Source organism: Branchiostoma lanceolatum, chromosome 2, assembly GCF_035083965.1.
Source record: "Branchiostoma lanceolatum isolate klBraLanc5 chromosome 2, klBraLanc5.hap2, whole genome shotgun sequence".
NCBI classification, from domain to species: domain Eukaryota; kingdom Metazoa; phylum Chordata; class Leptocardii; order Amphioxiformes; family Branchiostomatidae; genus Branchiostoma; species Branchiostoma lanceolatum.
Window position 1 is genome coordinate 32,870,518 of NC_089723.1, and position 18,167 is coordinate 32,888,684.

Below are 18,167 nucleotides of genomic sequence, written 5' to 3' on the forward strand. Positions count from 1 at the left end.
TGCATTATTATGGTAATGATCATCACAAGCAGCAATTACAAGTTGAAGTAAACTTAATTTCTCTGGCTTTGTTACATACAGATTTATGTTTACCATTGACTGACTCAGTTTTCAAAAGTTCACCATAAATTTATTTCATATTCAAAAGCATGATTCAAAATACATTTGTATAAAATAAAGTTCATTTCTTTAAAACATTAAAAAAATTTCTATCAATTAACAAAATTGACATGATGATTACAAAACTTGCAGAACGTATTCATTAAAACGTATCAAAACAGAAAACTGCAAACATGACGACTTAAGCCCTGAGTAGAGTATCCCCATGTCCTGTGTTGACTTCAGGAGGAAAGCCCGCTGCTGAAGAGTGCGTACATGTAGAGGGGTGTCACAATATTGTCCACCTGGGAGGTGAACGCCTCCAGTAGTGATGTCAGACACACTGCTGTCACTATGGGGATCCAGTTAGCTGTGAAACCTGGCTGGATTCCTGCAGGGAAATTGAACGTTATGTTAACTGAACATATATAAACCAAAAGACTTTTGACATATGTAAACTGTACAGTTGTACATGTAATATGATATAAGTACCTTTCAACCCTACTTTCCAAGAGCCCTGACACAGAATGACAACTTAAAAAGAACAAAAAAACTTTGCATATTTCTTGCTTATAATAAAGTGTTCCATGTGTAAGTTTAAACAATGTATGTTGGTGATGCCTCACAATTATGTTGGCTTTGGTCATGAGATACATAGTACATGATTGTGGTCACATACAAACTTTTCCACTTACCAAACAAACTGAGTGTGCCACAGGCTGCCAACTGTGCCACCACAGCCGCCAGGGTCCCCTCCACTGTTTTCTTTGTACCTGTAAAAGTTGCAAGAGCTTGTTCAATATTACTCAGATACAGCTGTTTCTGTACATGGGGTCTACATAATTTTCCTTAAATTCATTCATATGAAAAAGAGGTTGTCTTTCCAACAAAGGACTAGATTATTACACACTGATTTAGAACTCTAATCTGATATGGTACAGAATGAAGATATCCAACATACAATGCATTACATGCATACAGATTTTGACATTTTAATAGATAGCTAATGATCACAACACCTGGCCATCTGTGTCTGCCCAGCGTTGATCCGATGATAGAAGCAGCAGTGTCCCCGAATCCTAAGGAGATGACACCACTGTACATCGCCAGCTCGGTACCTAGAACAGTTAAATTGTTTTATATTAGACCCAACCTAACACAAACATGCCTCAATCTAAAAGCATATTTGGGGGAGGCTAAATTGTTATGTTTTCCTAGCTGTCCTTTTCTGCTCAGAGGGCAGTTTGATAAAAAAAAGGCCAGGAAAACATGATGATTTAGCCTACCAACATCTGCTTGGAGATTGCATACTAGTCACTGGACAAGGTCGAGAGGAAAACCCGGACATGACCCTGTAGCAAAATTTTTTTGACATGAACATCATTAGCCACATCTTAACTAACTCTTTCTATCAGATTTGCATCTTCATACCTATTTTGTATGCAGAGGGATAAAGCCACAGAGGTAGAGAACAACCCAACAGGAGGTAGATGTGGGTGAGGATGGCCACCCCTCTGTCCTTCTCATCAACAAACACACGCAGGGAAGTGTGCAAGGATTCACCCAAGGGTTGGATTCTGTCCATCCGCACATACTGTGGAACACAAACATCAGGCACTGATCATAAATATTAAAGTATGGACCAGATTTTCCAAGAACATTTCAAAGTGCAAAGCCACGAGAAGAATAGCATTACAAAAAATCACTGCCATTAATCCGATTTAAATTGGGCTTGGCAGTACCAGAGAAGAAATGTGTGATGTCACTCACGGTCAGAAAGTGTAATTTACAGTGTTTACCACAAATTTCCTTTGAGGCATGATAAGCCACTTTGCTATAAAGCACACTTTACACCCTTCCTGATACATATGTACAGTGTATTTATTATTAGGGCTGTCCTTTCTTTGCTTTTTTTTACAATAGAATCAAGATTTTTCAAATGTCCTTACTTCCAGCAGAACAAAGGTTCCCAATGCTGCCGCAGATGCTATGTACAACAGCTGGGGATTCTGCTTCAGTCCAGGTAAGAAGACTGCTATGGCGATCAGATGGAAATACTTCCTCACAATGGTGGAACCTGCGCCTCCAGGGTTGGTGCTGTTCTGCTTGGCAACTGTTGCTATGGCAACCAATGTCATCACACTCCAGTAGCCAATCAGAGAGATCTGGAGAAGTTAAGATTACCGGTAGAAGATCTAAAACTTTGTAGCACCACTTTGATTTTACATCAAAAGGGAACAAAAATTACAGGAGAAGCTGATTAAGGATGTTTCTTTCATGGGTTACATACTGGCTATTGGCAGTTTTAAGAAAAATGACATTTTGTATAAATCGGACAATGATAGGTTGTGCTACATTATCTGATACTCAGTGATAGAGAAAAGGCAGGGATTGTCAAGGATGACAGTTTTTACATAGAACAGCCTGGTATTCAAACTATTATACCGGTAGCTCCCAAGTCTCTTCTGTCCTCTTCGCAATAGGTTTGGATATTCGCAGAGAAGACAGAAGAGACTTGGGAGCTATGATAGGTTTGGCTACTAGGCTATTCTATGTAAAAACTGTCACCCTTGACAATCTCTCCTATGATAATAGGTTTGAATACCAGGCTAATTTCGGAGAGAACAGAAAAGACTCGGGAGCTATAACAGGTTTGGATAGGCTAACATAGAAGAGCGTTAAGCTAGACTTACACTGCTGTCACAAGCCAGGATGAAGCCCATGAGCCAGAGGATTGGAATCCTTCCCAGAAGCCACCACAGATGCGGGACACAGATGAAGGCCACTACACAAAGTACCAGGATGTAGAATCTCATGGAGTCTTTCCACGAGGCTGTGCTGCAATGGAAAGTAACGCTCAGTTCAAAGGAAGTAAGTTTGCCTCGGTATGCCTTAACACCTCACCCGACCTCATCCAACCTCATCCGAGTCTAAAATGCAGTGTCTACGGGGTAGGGACATTATTTGACGTTCTGGATACGTTGAATACGCAATCATGAATGCAAAACATGCAGCAAACTCTAAGTATTTACCAGTTTTTATGAGTAACTCCGCTCGTTTTCAAGATAGAAGATTTCTGGCCGACATATTGGATCATGCCACTGTTGGGGTCTACATGGGGAAGTTCTTCATACCTTTTTTATTCATTTTTGTCCGACAGAACGATAAGACGGTGGGTACTAATTACCTTTTCATCACAATCAACTCGTAATAACTGTACACAATAACTGTAGACAGTAACTGTACACAAAGTGTTTTTCAGCGTCGAATACTCGCACGTAGTGTGTAGTCAATTGCACCGGCCGTCTTGACCTCCCTTTACTTATACAAACTGGTAAATACTTAGAGTTTGCTGCTTGTTTTGCATTCATAATTGCATATTTAACGTATCCAGAACGTCAAATAATGTCCCTGCCCTGTATACACTGCATTTTAGGGTCGGGTGAGGTCGGGTGAGGTGTTAAGGCATACCCAGTTTGCCTCGCAGTCCATATCTACAGCGTATTGATGGCTTTAAACTTAAAGGCCCATCTTTCCTTGGGTCTAATTAGATTTGTACATCTCTGACATGAAATCATTAGCCTGGGTGCCATCCGATAACTACCAGGGCTCTTACACTTGCCACCATGAAGAAAAAAAAAACATTTCAGGGTGGCGAGTGTAGGAGCCCCGGTAGTAATTGGATGGAAAATCATCATGTTTTTCTGACAAAATATATGTATAGAAAAACAATGCATAGATGAATGAATAAATTTCCTTGCTATAAAAGTTATGTCTTTTTCATATCATTTCATGGCAGAGTAAGTCAATACACTTTTAGATTAATTAAATGAAGTAAATGATCACCAACTTGTGTACCTCTGCTTTTCTGTCCTCTCGCATGACACAAACATCCTGGCTGACACTACTCCTATGATTGTAAGACCAAGTGCAACTGACTGAAATGTAAAATATCAACAGTCAACCAATGCCTTTGAAAAGCACTTTATAGCTTCTGAACAAACTTCTCACTGAAAACTCTGTTCAGCAAGTTCAAAATAATGCATTCACCTGCACAGTACGTAACTCAAGTGACAGCCTAGACTTCACTATTCACTTGTACACACACTGCATATGTGTAATATTTCATGAGAGCTATAGTTTGCAGTACAATATCAACTACTATCCACGAGAGGAAAAAGGTGCACCAACCTGTAAAAGATTGTATTCCAAACTTCTGTTCCTGTAGAAAACAGTCTGACAGCTGTCAATCATCAGTAAGGCCACCCCCTCTGAGGCAATCATAGCCTCTCCCAAGGAGAGGCTGCTGGGAAGGCTGGTCAGAAGGCTGTGGAGGACACACAGGCAGACGACCACACCCAGAATCCCCATGGTGAAATTTACTACACCTGTGAATGTGATAGCAGAGGGTTGGTTAAGTTAGTATATGATGAAACAGAGCTTGCAAATCATCTTCCTTGTTTTTTATCATAATGCTTTTTCAAGTGAGCTAGTAGTGCAAAATGCGTCTTTACTATGACTCGCATTTTTAGCCAAACACAATTGGTCACCCCAAGGAGGTCACCCCTAGTCTTCTTGATAGTTGTGTTAGGTTCTTTTTCGTGCAAAGGTTTGACCCGTGGGGCTAAAGCCTGAAGCGGCCTCATACACATGGCTGCTCGCTTTACGACACCATCCAAAATGATGACTACAGTCCCTCACAATATGCCTGAGCATGGATCCTCTGAATTTCTTATCAAAATAGCTTAATCAGCTAGATTGCTTATCACTTATGCCATGGGGGGATTCACACAAATCATGATCATCAAAGTCAAAGATACTTTTTGATAATACAAACCACCTCAGCACTAACACTACTGTATATAAACATCTACAAAAACTGAAAGTTCAGCTAGTCCGCTGTACCTAATGGTAGATCCTGTAGAAGCAGGATGAGGAAGACAGAGATTGTCGTGGCTAAGGACCCCATGGTCCTGATGCTGGGTCTGTCTGGATGCAGGTCTGACTTACTGAGCCATACTAAACACACCGCAGCATGGCTCATACACAGGCTGTACGAACAGAACATACCGCTCACTCCTACAACAAGAAGAGAACTTTAAATGAAAGCTCATCTGTGTTGGTACTTGGCAGAATACATAATTGTGCAATTTGAGTTTTGTTCCAAAGAAAACTTGTTTACATCACTGCAATAGCTTGACAATGTAAAAAAATTGGCCAGTGAAATTTTCTTGACTTCACTTCATTGTCTATTATTAATCTGATTTCAGTGGCACTGTGCTTACCATTTTCTTTGGCATTTCCATGGAGATTATTGGCCATGAGGACCATGGGAACGAGGAGGCTTCCAGTCACCAGGCCGCTACCAGCTCCAGGTCTGAAGACATGGGAAAACCTGTTATTGACTTCTTAACAGCTGAACATGCATTAATTCTACACAGCAAGTGTTTAAGTCAGAAAAATGTAGTATTTGTACATTTGTATCATGAACAAATTACAAGAGCATAGTCAGGGTTTTTTCTACATCTCCCTGCGTCATTTCCACCATAGTCATCTTTTTAACCAAGTTTTCAATCAGCTCCTTCCTATTTCCAAACTTTTTTTACCTGAGGTTCCATCCAAGTGTTTGATCAACAGAACATTTGGGCCATGTTGACTGCAATGAAAATGCTCCAATAAACACTGCAATGAAAAAGCAATATCAATTCTAGTTAGTAGTAGTTTAAACACATAGATTTCTATAAAAAATAAATCTCATTGTATTCCAAATAACCTGCAGGAGGATTAAGACCGACGGTGATGCTGTAATATTGTCATCTTTGTCATGTAACACCCGTCATGACATAGTGAAAGGAGACGTTCAATTCAATACCAACTTGTGTACTTGTACTTGTAGACATGAATCACTCCCCAGGTAATATATCTATATACAATGAGTCTATTCACCTATGATTATGGGCAGGATGAGGTTGGGTGCCATGTTGTAAGCTGTCCACATCACACCTGTGAAGATGACCACACCCTCCCAGGACTCTGCTCCAGGTGTGGCACCTGCTGGGGTGGTCATCTCATGATCAGCTGCCATCTGACAAGAATGAAGAGATAAACAAACAAGCTAAAATTAAAAGCAACGAAAGCTTTAAATTTACTGTATCATGCAAGGTCAGTCGTTTGTTGGCATGCATGCATTCAAGATCTGTCCTCGAAATGTAATTAAAGCTCAGATTAGCTGGACTGGAGTAAATGTTGTGGGTACAAAAAAGTTTGTCGTCTGCTAAAGGTTATGTCAAAATGAAGTAGGGCTAGGATATCAGTGCCCTGGCATGTCTTACCAAGTTCCCAGCAATCAAAACTAGCCCTAGATACCTTTGAAAACTGCGTAGCCCTGCTTCGGCAGAAACAGGCTCTTAACAGCGACGGAAGAATACTTCGTGCAGGTATATGGCAAAATTTCGTAATGTTGGGATCACGCCAGGCGATCAGCTGATATGGACCTGCTCAGTTTACGGCTGTCGTAAATCAAAAGTATGAATAAAATGCTGTCAACGTGAGAAATAACGTGCAGCAAAATGTTTGACAACTTCATACTTCTGTGCGATGCTGCCATGAAATTAAATAAAAGATGTTTCAAAATGCGAGAAAATATTTTGTCGTAAAATAGGGACGTACCCAGTTGATGACACTTTTTCCAAAATGGCGGCGATTTCGATTTCAAGAGAGGTAATTTCTATAATCGATGAAATTATCATTATTGCGCCGTGATGTGTTTATATCTCTCCTATCCCTTTCATATATTTGTTGATAAGGGCTCCCTTGTGATGTTTGTATATTCCAGAAGCTCCCACTGTACTTTAATGAGAGACATGGCGATACGAGACAACCCAACAGTCTTCAGTGGGCCATCATGTTGGTGTCTGGGTGAGGCATCATTTTAAATATTCACCTTGAATACTTTATAGTATTCACCTTGAAGCTCAGCCAGTAGATACCCCTTTAAATGGCCTGATCATGAGGCTATTGACAGGATGATCCCGTCAGCAGTAGAAAAAATCACACTGTTGACAGGATCACCCTGTCAGCAGTAGAAAAATTCGTACTGTTGACAGGATATCTTTCTACTGTTGACAGGATCATAAAGCAAGGACATCAACAACAACAAGTCTTATACATTTCTTGTATATATCAGGACTGGCTATGATGGGTCTGTGATAACCATGCCAGAGATTGTAACATTATACTTATAGGCTGTTTGCCCTTTTGACAGAGATTGTGCTATCAACTAATTTTATGGTTCAAGTTGTTCTTTGTTTGCATGTAACATTACGTGGGGCTTGGTGATTGTACACTGACAAATTTATCTCTCTTTTAACCAGTGTTCTGATCTACGGGTCTCACTCCGTATTACTGAACCTGTGTAAGGTGGACGGCAAGATTCCCTTCAACTCAGCATCTGTAGTACTCATGATAGAACTGACAAAGGTACAACATCTATCACAGAGATCTAGAAAATCATACTCATCTCACACAGTTATTTCACTGAATCTCTGTCTTCATTCATAGACTTTCTTTACATGATAGAACTGACAAAGGTACAACATCTATCACAGAGATCTAGAAAATCATACTCATCTCACACACTTATTTCACTGAACCTCTGTCTTCATTCATAGACTTTCTTTACTGCTGTGGTTTTGAACGTTAAACTATGATAGAGCATTCTCAGGTGATTGTAAGAAATACTGAAAATGTTGAATGTATACCATAGATTGTGATATTATGTATTTCATAACTATATTTCTATGCTTACATAACTACATTCATTTATGTTTGATTGAATGAAGTCAGATCTTAGTTGAAATTCTTTTATATGTGGATAGAATCAAGCATCATTTAAGATTAAGATATTGTTATAGAAGACTGCATCAAGTTCAACTAGAACTTTCTGTATCTTGATTTATTTTCCAGCTGTTGTTTTCATTAACAATGCGTCGGTTGGAGTTGGGCATCAGAGTTGGTAGCGGCAGACTGGGGTTACCCAGTTTCAAGTACTGGGTCCCGTTTAGCATCCCTGCCCTGCTGTACTGTATCAACAATAACATCGTGGTGCACATACAACTGTATATGGATCCCGCCAGCTTTCAGGTATGGAATCTGCTTGTACCATTTCCAAGGTACCTTCCCTAACAGCATAACCATCATCATTATTCTCACTTTGCCACCAAGACATAAGCAGTAGATAATGGGGAGGACACCTTTCAAGTGGCAGTACTCAAGCCTGGTCTTAAAAGATATATTTTGCAAACATTGGAAATGTGTTTTTTCCTTTAACGTTAGATTAAGAATTTTTTTCAGATCCTTTAGCCATTTAATCTCTCTTTTCAGGTACTGAGTAACTTGAAGATAGCTGCAACAGCTGTACTATACAGAATGGTCATGCGAAGGTAATTGCCTTTACACTTCGTTTGCATCATAACATTCATATAATGATTATTGAACATAAATATTCGGCATTTATTACAGATATCAGGATACACGATTGGAAAGTTCGAATGCTTGTATTTCGGGATTTGATGACAATGATGGCAGCTGCCACCTAAGTATTATGTCTCATACTGATACTGCAGCTTCTCTGTAAATCCCACTGTTACAAAATATGTTCCTTTACCAGAAGTTCTTGATGTCGTTCCCCTGTGTTCCAACAGGAGGCTCTCTTGGATACAGTGGTTGGCTCTAGGACTGCTCACCATAGCAGGAATCAGTAACAGGTTCTTAACTTTTAAATGGATTCTTCATCATTTATGTATGCTCAGCACTAACTGACTAAGGCAGGCAGTTTCTAGTTTGAATATTGTCACCTATCAACCACTTAATAACTTTATTCTGATATATTAAAGATGTGATTTTTTGTACATTGTTGTTGATATGCTCACTGGGGACTGGCTGTTTAAAAAGATTTTGTAGTGAAAGCTTCCTGCATCGGCTGCTATGGAATACCTGTAAGGCTGCAACATCTATAAATATTAATGCTGTTGTTCTGACATTTGTCCCACAGCTATGGGGGCCTGATGAATGCAGGCACTGTTGATGACTACTCCTCATCAAGTAAAGTCCATGTCACCATGTGGGGTCTTGTTCTTGTCATGACTTACTGTGCAATATCTGGGGCATCAGGTGTTTATACAGGTAACTCCTTCAAGTGTACAATAGGTTACAGTTAGGGTTAGTAGATGTATATGGAAACTACTAGTACGTTGAACTCTTAAAATTATAACTTTTGTAATTGAGACTATAAGTTTACAAGTTGCTAATCACACTTCAATGAGCTGTATTGCTTCTTCTCTGAAAACATTGTGGAGTTTTGCTATCTGGGCTATCTATTTGTTATATCTATTCCTTTATAGAGTTCATTTTAAAGAGACAACCACAGCTATCTCTACATGTTCAGAACATCTTGCTGTACATCTTTGGAGCTGTCCTCAACTTGCTCGTCTTCTTGGTCAGCAGTTGGTCAAGCTCTGATGGTGAGACTATAATGTTTGGTGCTTTGATATTCTTTTGCCAATCAGTAACATGAAAACTTCTTTTGTTTTGTTGCTCTTATTGAAAATGTGTTGATGATAAATCAATGTGTCTTCAGGAACAACAGATTTCTTTGCTGGGTGTACTTTCTTAACATGGGCAATCATCCTAACACAGGTCAGTGGTCAGGGCTATGGGATCAGTCTATTGGGTGCTCTCCCTTATTGTATGATTGAATGCTTGAAGATGTTTTAGTGCTATTCTTACAAATTAAGAGCATGCAAGAAAAATCATCAATGGGAATTGTAGTTTAGCTTTCAGTGCTTATATGTAAGTTTTATTTTATAACCGGGATGAATGTACTGTAACAATGAGGAATTGCACATGCTGGAACAAGAAAGAGTTATCTTCTTTTATGTTGTTGAGAACAGATTTGATGCAGAAGTGAAAAGGGTTGAAATGATGATATCAAAATTATGTTTTTGTTTTATTTTGTTTTGTAGGCAGGAAATGGTTTGATCATCTCAGCAGTGATGAAACATGCCAGTAACATCACCAGACTGTTCATCATCTCCTGTGCCATGCTGGTCACCACTGTGGCCTCCATGGTCCTCTTCTCTCTGGAGCTCAACCTGTACTTCTGCTTCTCATTTGTGTTAGTCATAGTTGCCATGGTACTTTACCATAGGAAATAAGCATACTGTAGATACAAGATTCGGATATGTATTCATCACAATGCTGGAGCAACTACAGGGGTAAGGGCATACAGTAGATACTGTATTTGATATTGTCATTGGAGCTTAACTTGTATGTCTGCTTTTATTTGTTTATCATATCATAGGAAATTACAGATGTAGCATATAGATAAAAATGTCAACATGTACATACTTTTTTTAATTAGAAACAGTTTACATGTTACTTGCATAACCTTTTACAATGATAAATGTACAAATGGAGCAACAAAGTTAAAAGGCTGTAATACAGAATACTTAGTAAGTTATGAACCATTTATTTATTCACAACTAGTTAAATGAAATGTGCAATGTTGCAGTCAGCAGTTTTTATAGTAACATGACAATCAAATGTCCAAAAAGAAGTGCAAGAAAATGCTTCAAGTATTGTCTTATATTTCAGGGAGGCCATGAGATGTGAATTCAGTCATACAAGAATACGCCTAGCTATGTATCTGTATGAAATCCAATACATTCCGGTTTTAAGTACATTAGTTATGGTTGTTGTTGTTGTCGTCTCATCAGGTCCAGGAGGCGACTTGTTGCCAGTCCGTCTCACCAGTTGGAAGCCTCAGAATGCCAGTGTCATTAGCTGCAATGATATACAACAGGCATTAGGCATGTGCTACAGGTTACGATATAAAGGCCACGTTTGAAGTTGTAAAAGATGTTTGATATTCACTTTGCCAAATTCTCTAAATGGTTGTTAGTTAAGAAATTAGTGCATGAAAAGCAGGAAATTGGTGAGATGGTCTCACAGTTTAGAACAGCAATTCAGCACCAAGGAGAAAACCAATGGATTACAGTACAGTACAGAGCCAGGGAGACTTTTGTGGAGGGAGGTCTAAGATGTAATTGATTGAACTAGAGGAACAAACCTCTCCAGGTAGTTCCCTGCGCCGTAGAGCTGTCTGCGTTCTCTCCCTCTATCACCTCCATGGCTGGGACGTAGCCAGTCTGTCTGGCTTTGGTCCAGTCGTCCCGCGGGATGGAGAACCAGTTTCTCCCGTCATCCTCGCTCATCATGTAGGCCCTGCCGCAGTGGCTCACCCCGTACAGCTGGGACTCCGCCTGGGACACCCCCAGCAGGCTGCCCAGCATTGGGCTCAGAACTTGAACCGGGAAATTTTTTTAGATATGCTTCGCTCCATGATAGCCATAGCTCTCTGGGACTTTTTGGGGGCTTATAATACACTTCTTGCCCGTAGACGGGCCTGCTGTGCACAAACAAGCCAGTACAAAAAGAAGCCATCAGCAAAAAGGGTTCAAAATACTTGATGATTACGTTCTAAACGCATTGGTCATACAGATCAATCTTTACAGATATGGCGAAGTGTCAATTTCTGGCTACCCTGAATGTAGTATACGTATATAATATGAAATGGTTTACCTCTCCAGTTCTCATGTTGGGACGGGTTGTTTTCATCGTGGGCAAAGCAAGCATTCAACCCCTGTCGACGTCTGAAATGAAGTTCATAACTATGTCACTATGTAGAGGTACCAATGTGAAGACTCGTTATTCTCGTAGTTAACGTAAGACGTACGTTTTAATGATCAAGTCACATTAGTGTGGCAAAGATTAAATCATATTTTTGCATGCGTGAACTGCAGGCCTAACAGCAAAGGGAAGGCAGAGTGGACTGTAACCTGTTGCGGCCGATAGTAATATCATGTAACGTTAAAGGTTACTGACCTAGCGTAGTTACAAAAGTACACCTTGCTGCTTTGGGAATCGACCAGAAAACTCCTTTCGCGAAATTCTGAAAATACGAAGGAAAAAATGTCATCAGTTACCGTGCTAGTTTTCAGTAGTTATAGTAGAGATAGAACGATAGCATTTCATTACTAGTATTGTCAGACTTTTGTTTCTAAAAATACAGAGAGTCACTTACCTGGGACGGTCTGTCTGTCAGCGTCAGCTGAAAGAATGACAAAAAGATTTTATCATTTTTCATCGTTTTATCAGTTAAAGAAACATCCATTAACATAGTCACGGTAGTTTTACAAGGCGAATGTCAGAGCAAAGGGAGCAACGGCCTGGCATTCCCATCCAGAACACGAAATTACAGTAGCCAGGCACTTGACAAATCTGTAACAAGAAAAACGTCATCATGGGTAGCAAAGAAATCGTGCCCTTCAGTAAATACTCAACTAATTGAGAGCACACAAATATGAGAATCTACATTATACGTTACATACGAAAGATTTTGTAGAAGAACTGCAGCAGCTTTGTTTCGGTACGCAGCCGTTTTCCGGGGATGGCGGTCCCGCGGTACAAGGTGTCCAGAGGCCCAACAAAACGGTGGTCTCCCGGCCGCTCCTTCTTGTCAGGGTCGATCCGCATCTTAAATGTGAACCTGGGTCGGTCGGTTAGGTCCAGCTGAGGCCACTGAGAAAAGAATCGGAGTGGTAGAGACAACATATACAGCTATAGGCAGGATTGGCTCAGCCATTTTTCAAGAAAAGAACAATCTTCCACAGTCTGTTCCAAACTAGCTAATTTGTACTCGGAAATCAGTCTGAAGATATAAACATGAATTATAAAAAGCAATTTCCCATTCTTCTACTGGCATATTGCTAAAAAAAAGACATATATAGCAGTTTCAATTTCTTGTCATGATCATTACTGTATATAAAGAATGGCAATGCAGTGAATATGTTCAGACATCTCATCGATATACATCTATATACAAGCAAACACTTTCTCTAAGCTTACTTTTCGCCCTACCTTGAACAAAATGTTATTCGTTTTGACGATCACCGTTGGCTGTGACCCATCCTCGAGTTTTCCAAAGCTGTCAAACTTGACGAACGGAGTTGAGATGAGTTTCGCCGTGACGTTATGTGCCATCGCCGTGGAGTTGGGGTCGTGATGAATGTCGACATTGAACGTCACCATGTCCCTGCAAAAGTGATTCCTAATCAACGACTTAAGTCTGAATTGTTCGATGGTGAAAAGTAGATTAACTAGTAGTCTTATATTGCGTCAAAGATTCATCTTCTTAACCATTGATTAGTCAGGTAGTTTAGCGGTGATAACTCAAATGTTGGTACTGACTGAAAAAAAGGAATTTGTTTCAAATGAAGGCCAAAGAATATACCAATGTTCACTTCTACGCCGTTCCATGCTATATGTGGATGTTACAATACAGAATTGTTCCAATATTTTTAATGTTGGTATTGCAGTAATCTTATTCGACTTAACCAAAGGTAAAGCTCCTACCCCCTGCCGAGGTCGCCAGGGTCGGTGACAGAGGCGTCCAGCACCAGTAGAGGTTTGCCCCGCGGTACGACGGTAACGGGGAGGGCGCCCGTCCATATCACGGTGTCCAACGCGACGAGGGCGAGGCTGGCCTACACAAACAGAAGTAAAACATCATGTAACGTTCACCTTTAAAATCTATTAGTTTTTACATTTTGACTATGGTAGAGCAAACGAAAATACGTTGTGAATATCAATTTGAGTCAAACCGTGGTGAAGTGCAAGCTAGGCATTGCACAAACAGCGTTTGCAGACTTCTTGTATTGTTAACGGTTTCTTGTAAATACTCAATTACAATTTTAAGTACTAGTAGTAAAATATCCCACCTTTACCCAGAGCTCCTTTGGAGTCGAGAAGTCCTCGTCTCTGATAAACTCAAATCCAACGACGAGATTCAGAAAGTTGTTCTCATCCCCGTGTGTTGAAATATCGTGTAGTTCCAACACCCAGCGATCGTCCTGTAAAGTATCAACAAATATGACAAAGACATTCTGAACAAGAATAGCTATTTACTGACTAATCCGGATAACTTGAGCGTGAATACCAGCAATGATATTTATAATACATGTATATTCCAGCATCTATGTATTTTAATAAGAATTAGAATTAGAATAAAGTACAATTCTTGACACGAATTATCGAATAGCTTTCTTCCCTCGGAAGGAGCCACGACAGCAACGTAGTCACCTTCTTTGTTAGATATGGTTTGTTAGTCTGTAGACTTCACTGAACAAGCCAACCACTTAGTATAGTGGCAATGTAACGTTTTGCATTGCCTCACATGAATCTAAAACCGTACGTCATTGTTGTTGATTCTTTGTACCTCTTCGAATAATCTGTCAGCTACGACATTTTTTCCTGAACTGTTAAAACAATCCCTACGTGTCGGATATTTCTGTTTCACAATCAGTAATGTCTCTCATCTGCTTACGTTTCGATGCCTATCAGGCATCTTCGTCAGAGCTTCTGGCTGGAGTGCTGCTTCTCGCCGCTCTATGTAGCCAGTATATAGCAGCAATCCAGTCAGAAGCTCTGAGGAAGATATATGTCTGATAGATATCGAAACGTAAGCAGGTGAGAGACATTCCTGGTTGTGAAAAAGAAAACTCCAATATCCCATGTTGTACCAAGGTGATGAAAGTAGTCCCTCCGTGTCAATGCTGGATAGCGAGTCTTACCTTCTTGATGGTCGGGAACGGACTTTGCTGAGATGTGCTGTTCCGTCCAAACAGCCGCACGTTGTCCCCGATCTCAGCGGGAGTGAAGTGTGTGATGGCGAGGGGTAGGATAGAGCCGATCGTCGGGAAATGCACTTCAACAATCATGCTGTCCAGTTTCAGACGAGGGAACACTACGATGATTGACATCTACAATTCAAGAAATGACCATTACGTATGTTGAACCCTGCAAAGGTTCTGTGTATGAGATGTGTTCCGAAGCTTCCTTACCGTTCAAACTCATTTCAAGTTGTCCAGAACGTCAAGTACGACCAATGAGGTTATGGGCAGAAGGTTCTGCTCGGTACGACTATTCAGTTGAATTAGAGAAACATGTACACTTTCAAAGCGCTGAGTTCATTCTGAATGAAAAACTTGGTTGTCGCATAGCACCAGAAAAACATGCGAGACATGGACATGTGGCATGATGTAGTAGCGAATTTCTAACTTACGTTTATCTTCTCACCAAACGTTAAATTTCCCTCGCGCAGCCAGGATATGTTGAACGTAGGAAGGGCGCCTACTGTGGCAGATACTGTGTTGTTGGGGTAAACCGGTCCCAGGAACTCTTCCAATTCAATTTCGAACTTCTTTACCGAGTAGGTTACATTGATGTATACCGAAAGCTCCTGTCCGTAAAACACCGTATCTGAAGAAAGCAACATCGGAAAATTAGTGACAGGCTAGGCGACCATGGAATTGTGATTACTATCGTTTTAAGATCGTTGTAATTCCTACTTCTACAAGACATTAAATAAACTTTAAGAATTCTTGATTTATCCGCAAAGGAAATATCAATTGCAAATGTCACACAGACATAACAAATAAGGACCTTCGTCATGATGATCAACTCAATACGTGTCATTCGTTTAGACAAGTGGGAAAGTGTGAAATGGAGTAAATCATACGTACCTTTGACTTTTCCAGTGATATTGCCGTCTAGTTCTAGCAGACCTGAATTGTTAGAGATGGTGATGGCGTCCAGCTCCTAAAGATCAAAATTTCAGTTGCACAATCAGATCGTCAACTACGCCATCGAATCATCATAGCATCATTCGCTATTGACGTTACTAACGTATAACGTTGTACCTTATTTTGATGATACAAAGTCTAGCTTCGATGTTACATATCATGAGCCCGACATGCATCTCAGTATGATCAAGGAAATCTAAATGAGATGTAAAGAGGCTGTGGTACCTCAAGCGAGTCTGAATGAAACTGCAGCGTGATGTTCACCAGGTCTGTGCCTGACGTCATGGTAAGGTAGTACTCCATTGTTATCAGATCCCCTCCCTGGAACATGTCTGTAGATTCACCTAACGTCGTCAGATCCCACCTCAGCTGCACGTCTGCAGTAGCTGAACGTTGAAAGGAATAAACATCTTATATTATAAGCAACAAAACAGAACAATACCATACATATCTTACTAGCGACTCATTCATTTTCAATAGGGGCCACGGTGTCCTCTTTAATTTTCGAGACAGCGGTGAAGATCTTCGTTTTCACGACAAAAGTAGGAATCTTTGTAGAGAGTTCCGATGAAAGACAAATGCTGTCGAGCCGCTGATTACGTCCTATGATTTCATAATGTTTAATTGCAAGCCTATAGACTCTTCTATGTGCAAGTCACACTTTCTTCACATATGTGAGATTATGTCGGACTCACTGCAGATGTGCTCAGAGAAGGCTACATCCATGTGTGGCGTCACCGCTACTGTGACCCAGTCGATGACGTTGCCTCCATTGCCACACTTGTAGAAGTCCCGCATTTCCTCCTTTGAGAGGACATGGTCCCACACATTGAAGCGTGCCAGGTCACCTCTGTATGCCTGATTCGAGGAAAACAGCCACACATGTAGACAGCTGTACAAAAGCGACGTTTTTTACCTTCTTGATGAAATTAATTTACCTGTGGTAATCATAATTAACACCCACCCACCCCTTTACACATTTAGCTGTTTCGAAACAAGAGTTTGCTTCTCCATCCATTGTGCACTTTAAAAAATCTTTCAAGTTTATGTTACCTCGTTTGCAATGAATTCTCCCCCGACGGTATCCTGGTCGTGTCCTAGAATCCAGGCTCCATTGGTCCTGACCAGGTGACCTGTACCCAGTCCGGAGCCAGACATCGCCTGTTGTCCATCCACGTGAAACGCCCAGTCACCGCTCTCGCTTTGCCAGGTGACGCACAACAGATGCCAGCGGTTGGCTTGGATGGGGAGATCGAATGCGTCACTTTGGTCACGGTTGATTATCAGCTGGAAAATGCCGCGAGAAAAAATAAATACATGAAGTCCTCCTATGTTTAAGTATGGCCCATAGGTAGATTAGACAAGTATCGTCAGGAAGGAATCGGGTCTACTCTAGCAGGCTTTGCTTTGATGAATGTGTGTCCTGCCACAGCCCTGTACGATAGCGGGGTAGCATGCCATTACCTAGCAGATATCCACGCCTCTTCATCGGTGTCTATGTGTGTCTGTAGTGTTTATGTACTTACTTTTCACACTTTTATTTGTACATTACTTGTGTGCCCTATAGAGAAACGGCATGCAGTTTTGTAGAGGCATAAAGTTCAAGCAGTACATGCACCACGCAAAGGAACACCTCCATGAAGGAAATGACTAGATTGCGTTCCGGGATATATCCTTGCATACATTTTCATATTGATGAACCTTTAGAAGCCTTTTTCTGCTTTGAAAGACATATGCATGATTACACTCCACCCATTGAGGGAATGACTGGATTTCGTTTTGAACCACATCCTGGCTGAAAAAAAAAAACAATTGATAAAACCCTACTTTGTAAGTTGTTCTGTCTTGTGCCCCCCAAACCAGCACTTCGTTCCCAACGGCGCTCTCGGCGGTGGCGTAGCTGAATAGCGTTCCGCTGGCCGAGTCTGGAACCCGGAGCTCCATACAAGCGGTCAGCGCAGCAAGCGGGTCATCCATGGCTGCGTCAACTTTCACGTAGTTTGCGATGGACGGCTCGGTGGGAAACGTCATCTTCAATGTCTCTAATGTTTTCGGACCTTGTAAAAGAACAAGAAGGATGCATAAATAAGTAGATTGTTTGTTATAACCATTAAGCTGCCAGAGTTTCAGCCAAGTAAAAATCAAAAATGTTTGACTCCTGACCTCCCTCACAAGACCCCCGAGACAGTGCTATAATGACCGTGAAAACAAAAGACAAGTCCGTCAAATCAACTTAAACATCTTTGCACGAGATCCAACAAACCAAGATTACTGTGCTTCTAACAGCATAGAAATGTTTCAGGCAAGAGGACGAGAAAGGCGACTGAGAATAAGCTAATGAGCAATCTACCCAGATCATCCCTTCAT

The 18,167-nt window shown here is 40.8% G+C and overlaps 3 protein-coding genes across 4 annotated transcripts; 1 reads left to right on the forward strand and 2 right to left on the reverse strand.

Moving 5' to 3' along the window:
• Positions 1-108: 108 nt before the first annotated feature.
• On the reverse strand, positions 109-6,600 carry LOC136426650 (dolichol kinase-like). 2 transcript variants are annotated; one of them, XM_066415368.1, is made up of 13 exons: positions 6,466-6,600; positions 6,046-6,184; positions 5,706-5,781; positions 5,385-5,476; positions 5,005-5,178; positions 4,291-4,487; positions 3,958-4,037; positions 2,793-2,937; positions 2,049-2,264; positions 1,531-1,693; positions 1,119-1,217; positions 795-872; positions 109-490 (listed from the first exon to the last, which is right to left on the reverse strand). In XM_066415368.1, exons 2-13 carry the CDS (start codon positions 6,182-6,184, stop codon positions 342-344), a joined length of 1,608 nt encoding a protein of 535 aa, XP_066271465.1. In that variant the 5' UTR covers positions 6,466-6,600; the 3' UTR covers positions 109-341. The 2 variants fall into 2 exon arrangements, with proteins under 2 accessions (XP_066271465.1, XP_066271466.1); XM_066415369.1 differs by having other exon boundaries at positions 6,432-6,593.
• A 96-nt stretch (positions 6,601-6,696) lies between these two features.
• On the forward strand, positions 6,697-10,843 carry LOC136426663 (probable UDP-sugar transporter protein SLC35A4). Its single transcript, XM_066415396.1, has 10 exons — positions 6,697-6,819; positions 6,935-7,017; positions 7,473-7,578; positions 8,065-8,241; positions 8,482-8,540; positions 8,802-8,864; positions 9,152-9,282; positions 9,501-9,620; positions 9,737-9,795; positions 10,122-10,843. Exons 1-10 carry the CDS (start codon positions 6,793-6,795, stop codon positions 10,311-10,313), a joined length of 1,017 nt encoding a protein of 338 aa, XP_066271493.1. The 5' UTR covers positions 6,697-6,792; the 3' UTR covers positions 10,314-10,843.
• Positions 10,844-10,850: 7 nt separating this feature from the next.
• LOC136426984 (uncharacterized) lies at positions 10,851-15,473 on the reverse strand. Its single transcript, XM_066415704.1, has 11 exons — positions 15,281-15,473; positions 14,790-14,978; positions 13,938-14,069; positions 13,573-13,703; positions 13,078-13,252; positions 12,549-12,738; positions 12,242-12,268; positions 12,043-12,109; positions 11,740-11,810; positions 11,228-11,461; positions 10,851-10,941 (listed from the first exon to the last, which is right to left on the reverse strand). The coding sequence occupies exons 2-11, from the start codon at positions 14,976-14,978 to the stop codon at positions 10,871-10,873; spliced, it is 1,287 nt and encodes a 428-aa protein (XP_066271801.1). The 5' UTR covers positions 15,281-15,473; the 3' UTR covers positions 10,851-10,870.
• Positions 15,474-18,167: the final 2,694 nt, after the last annotated feature.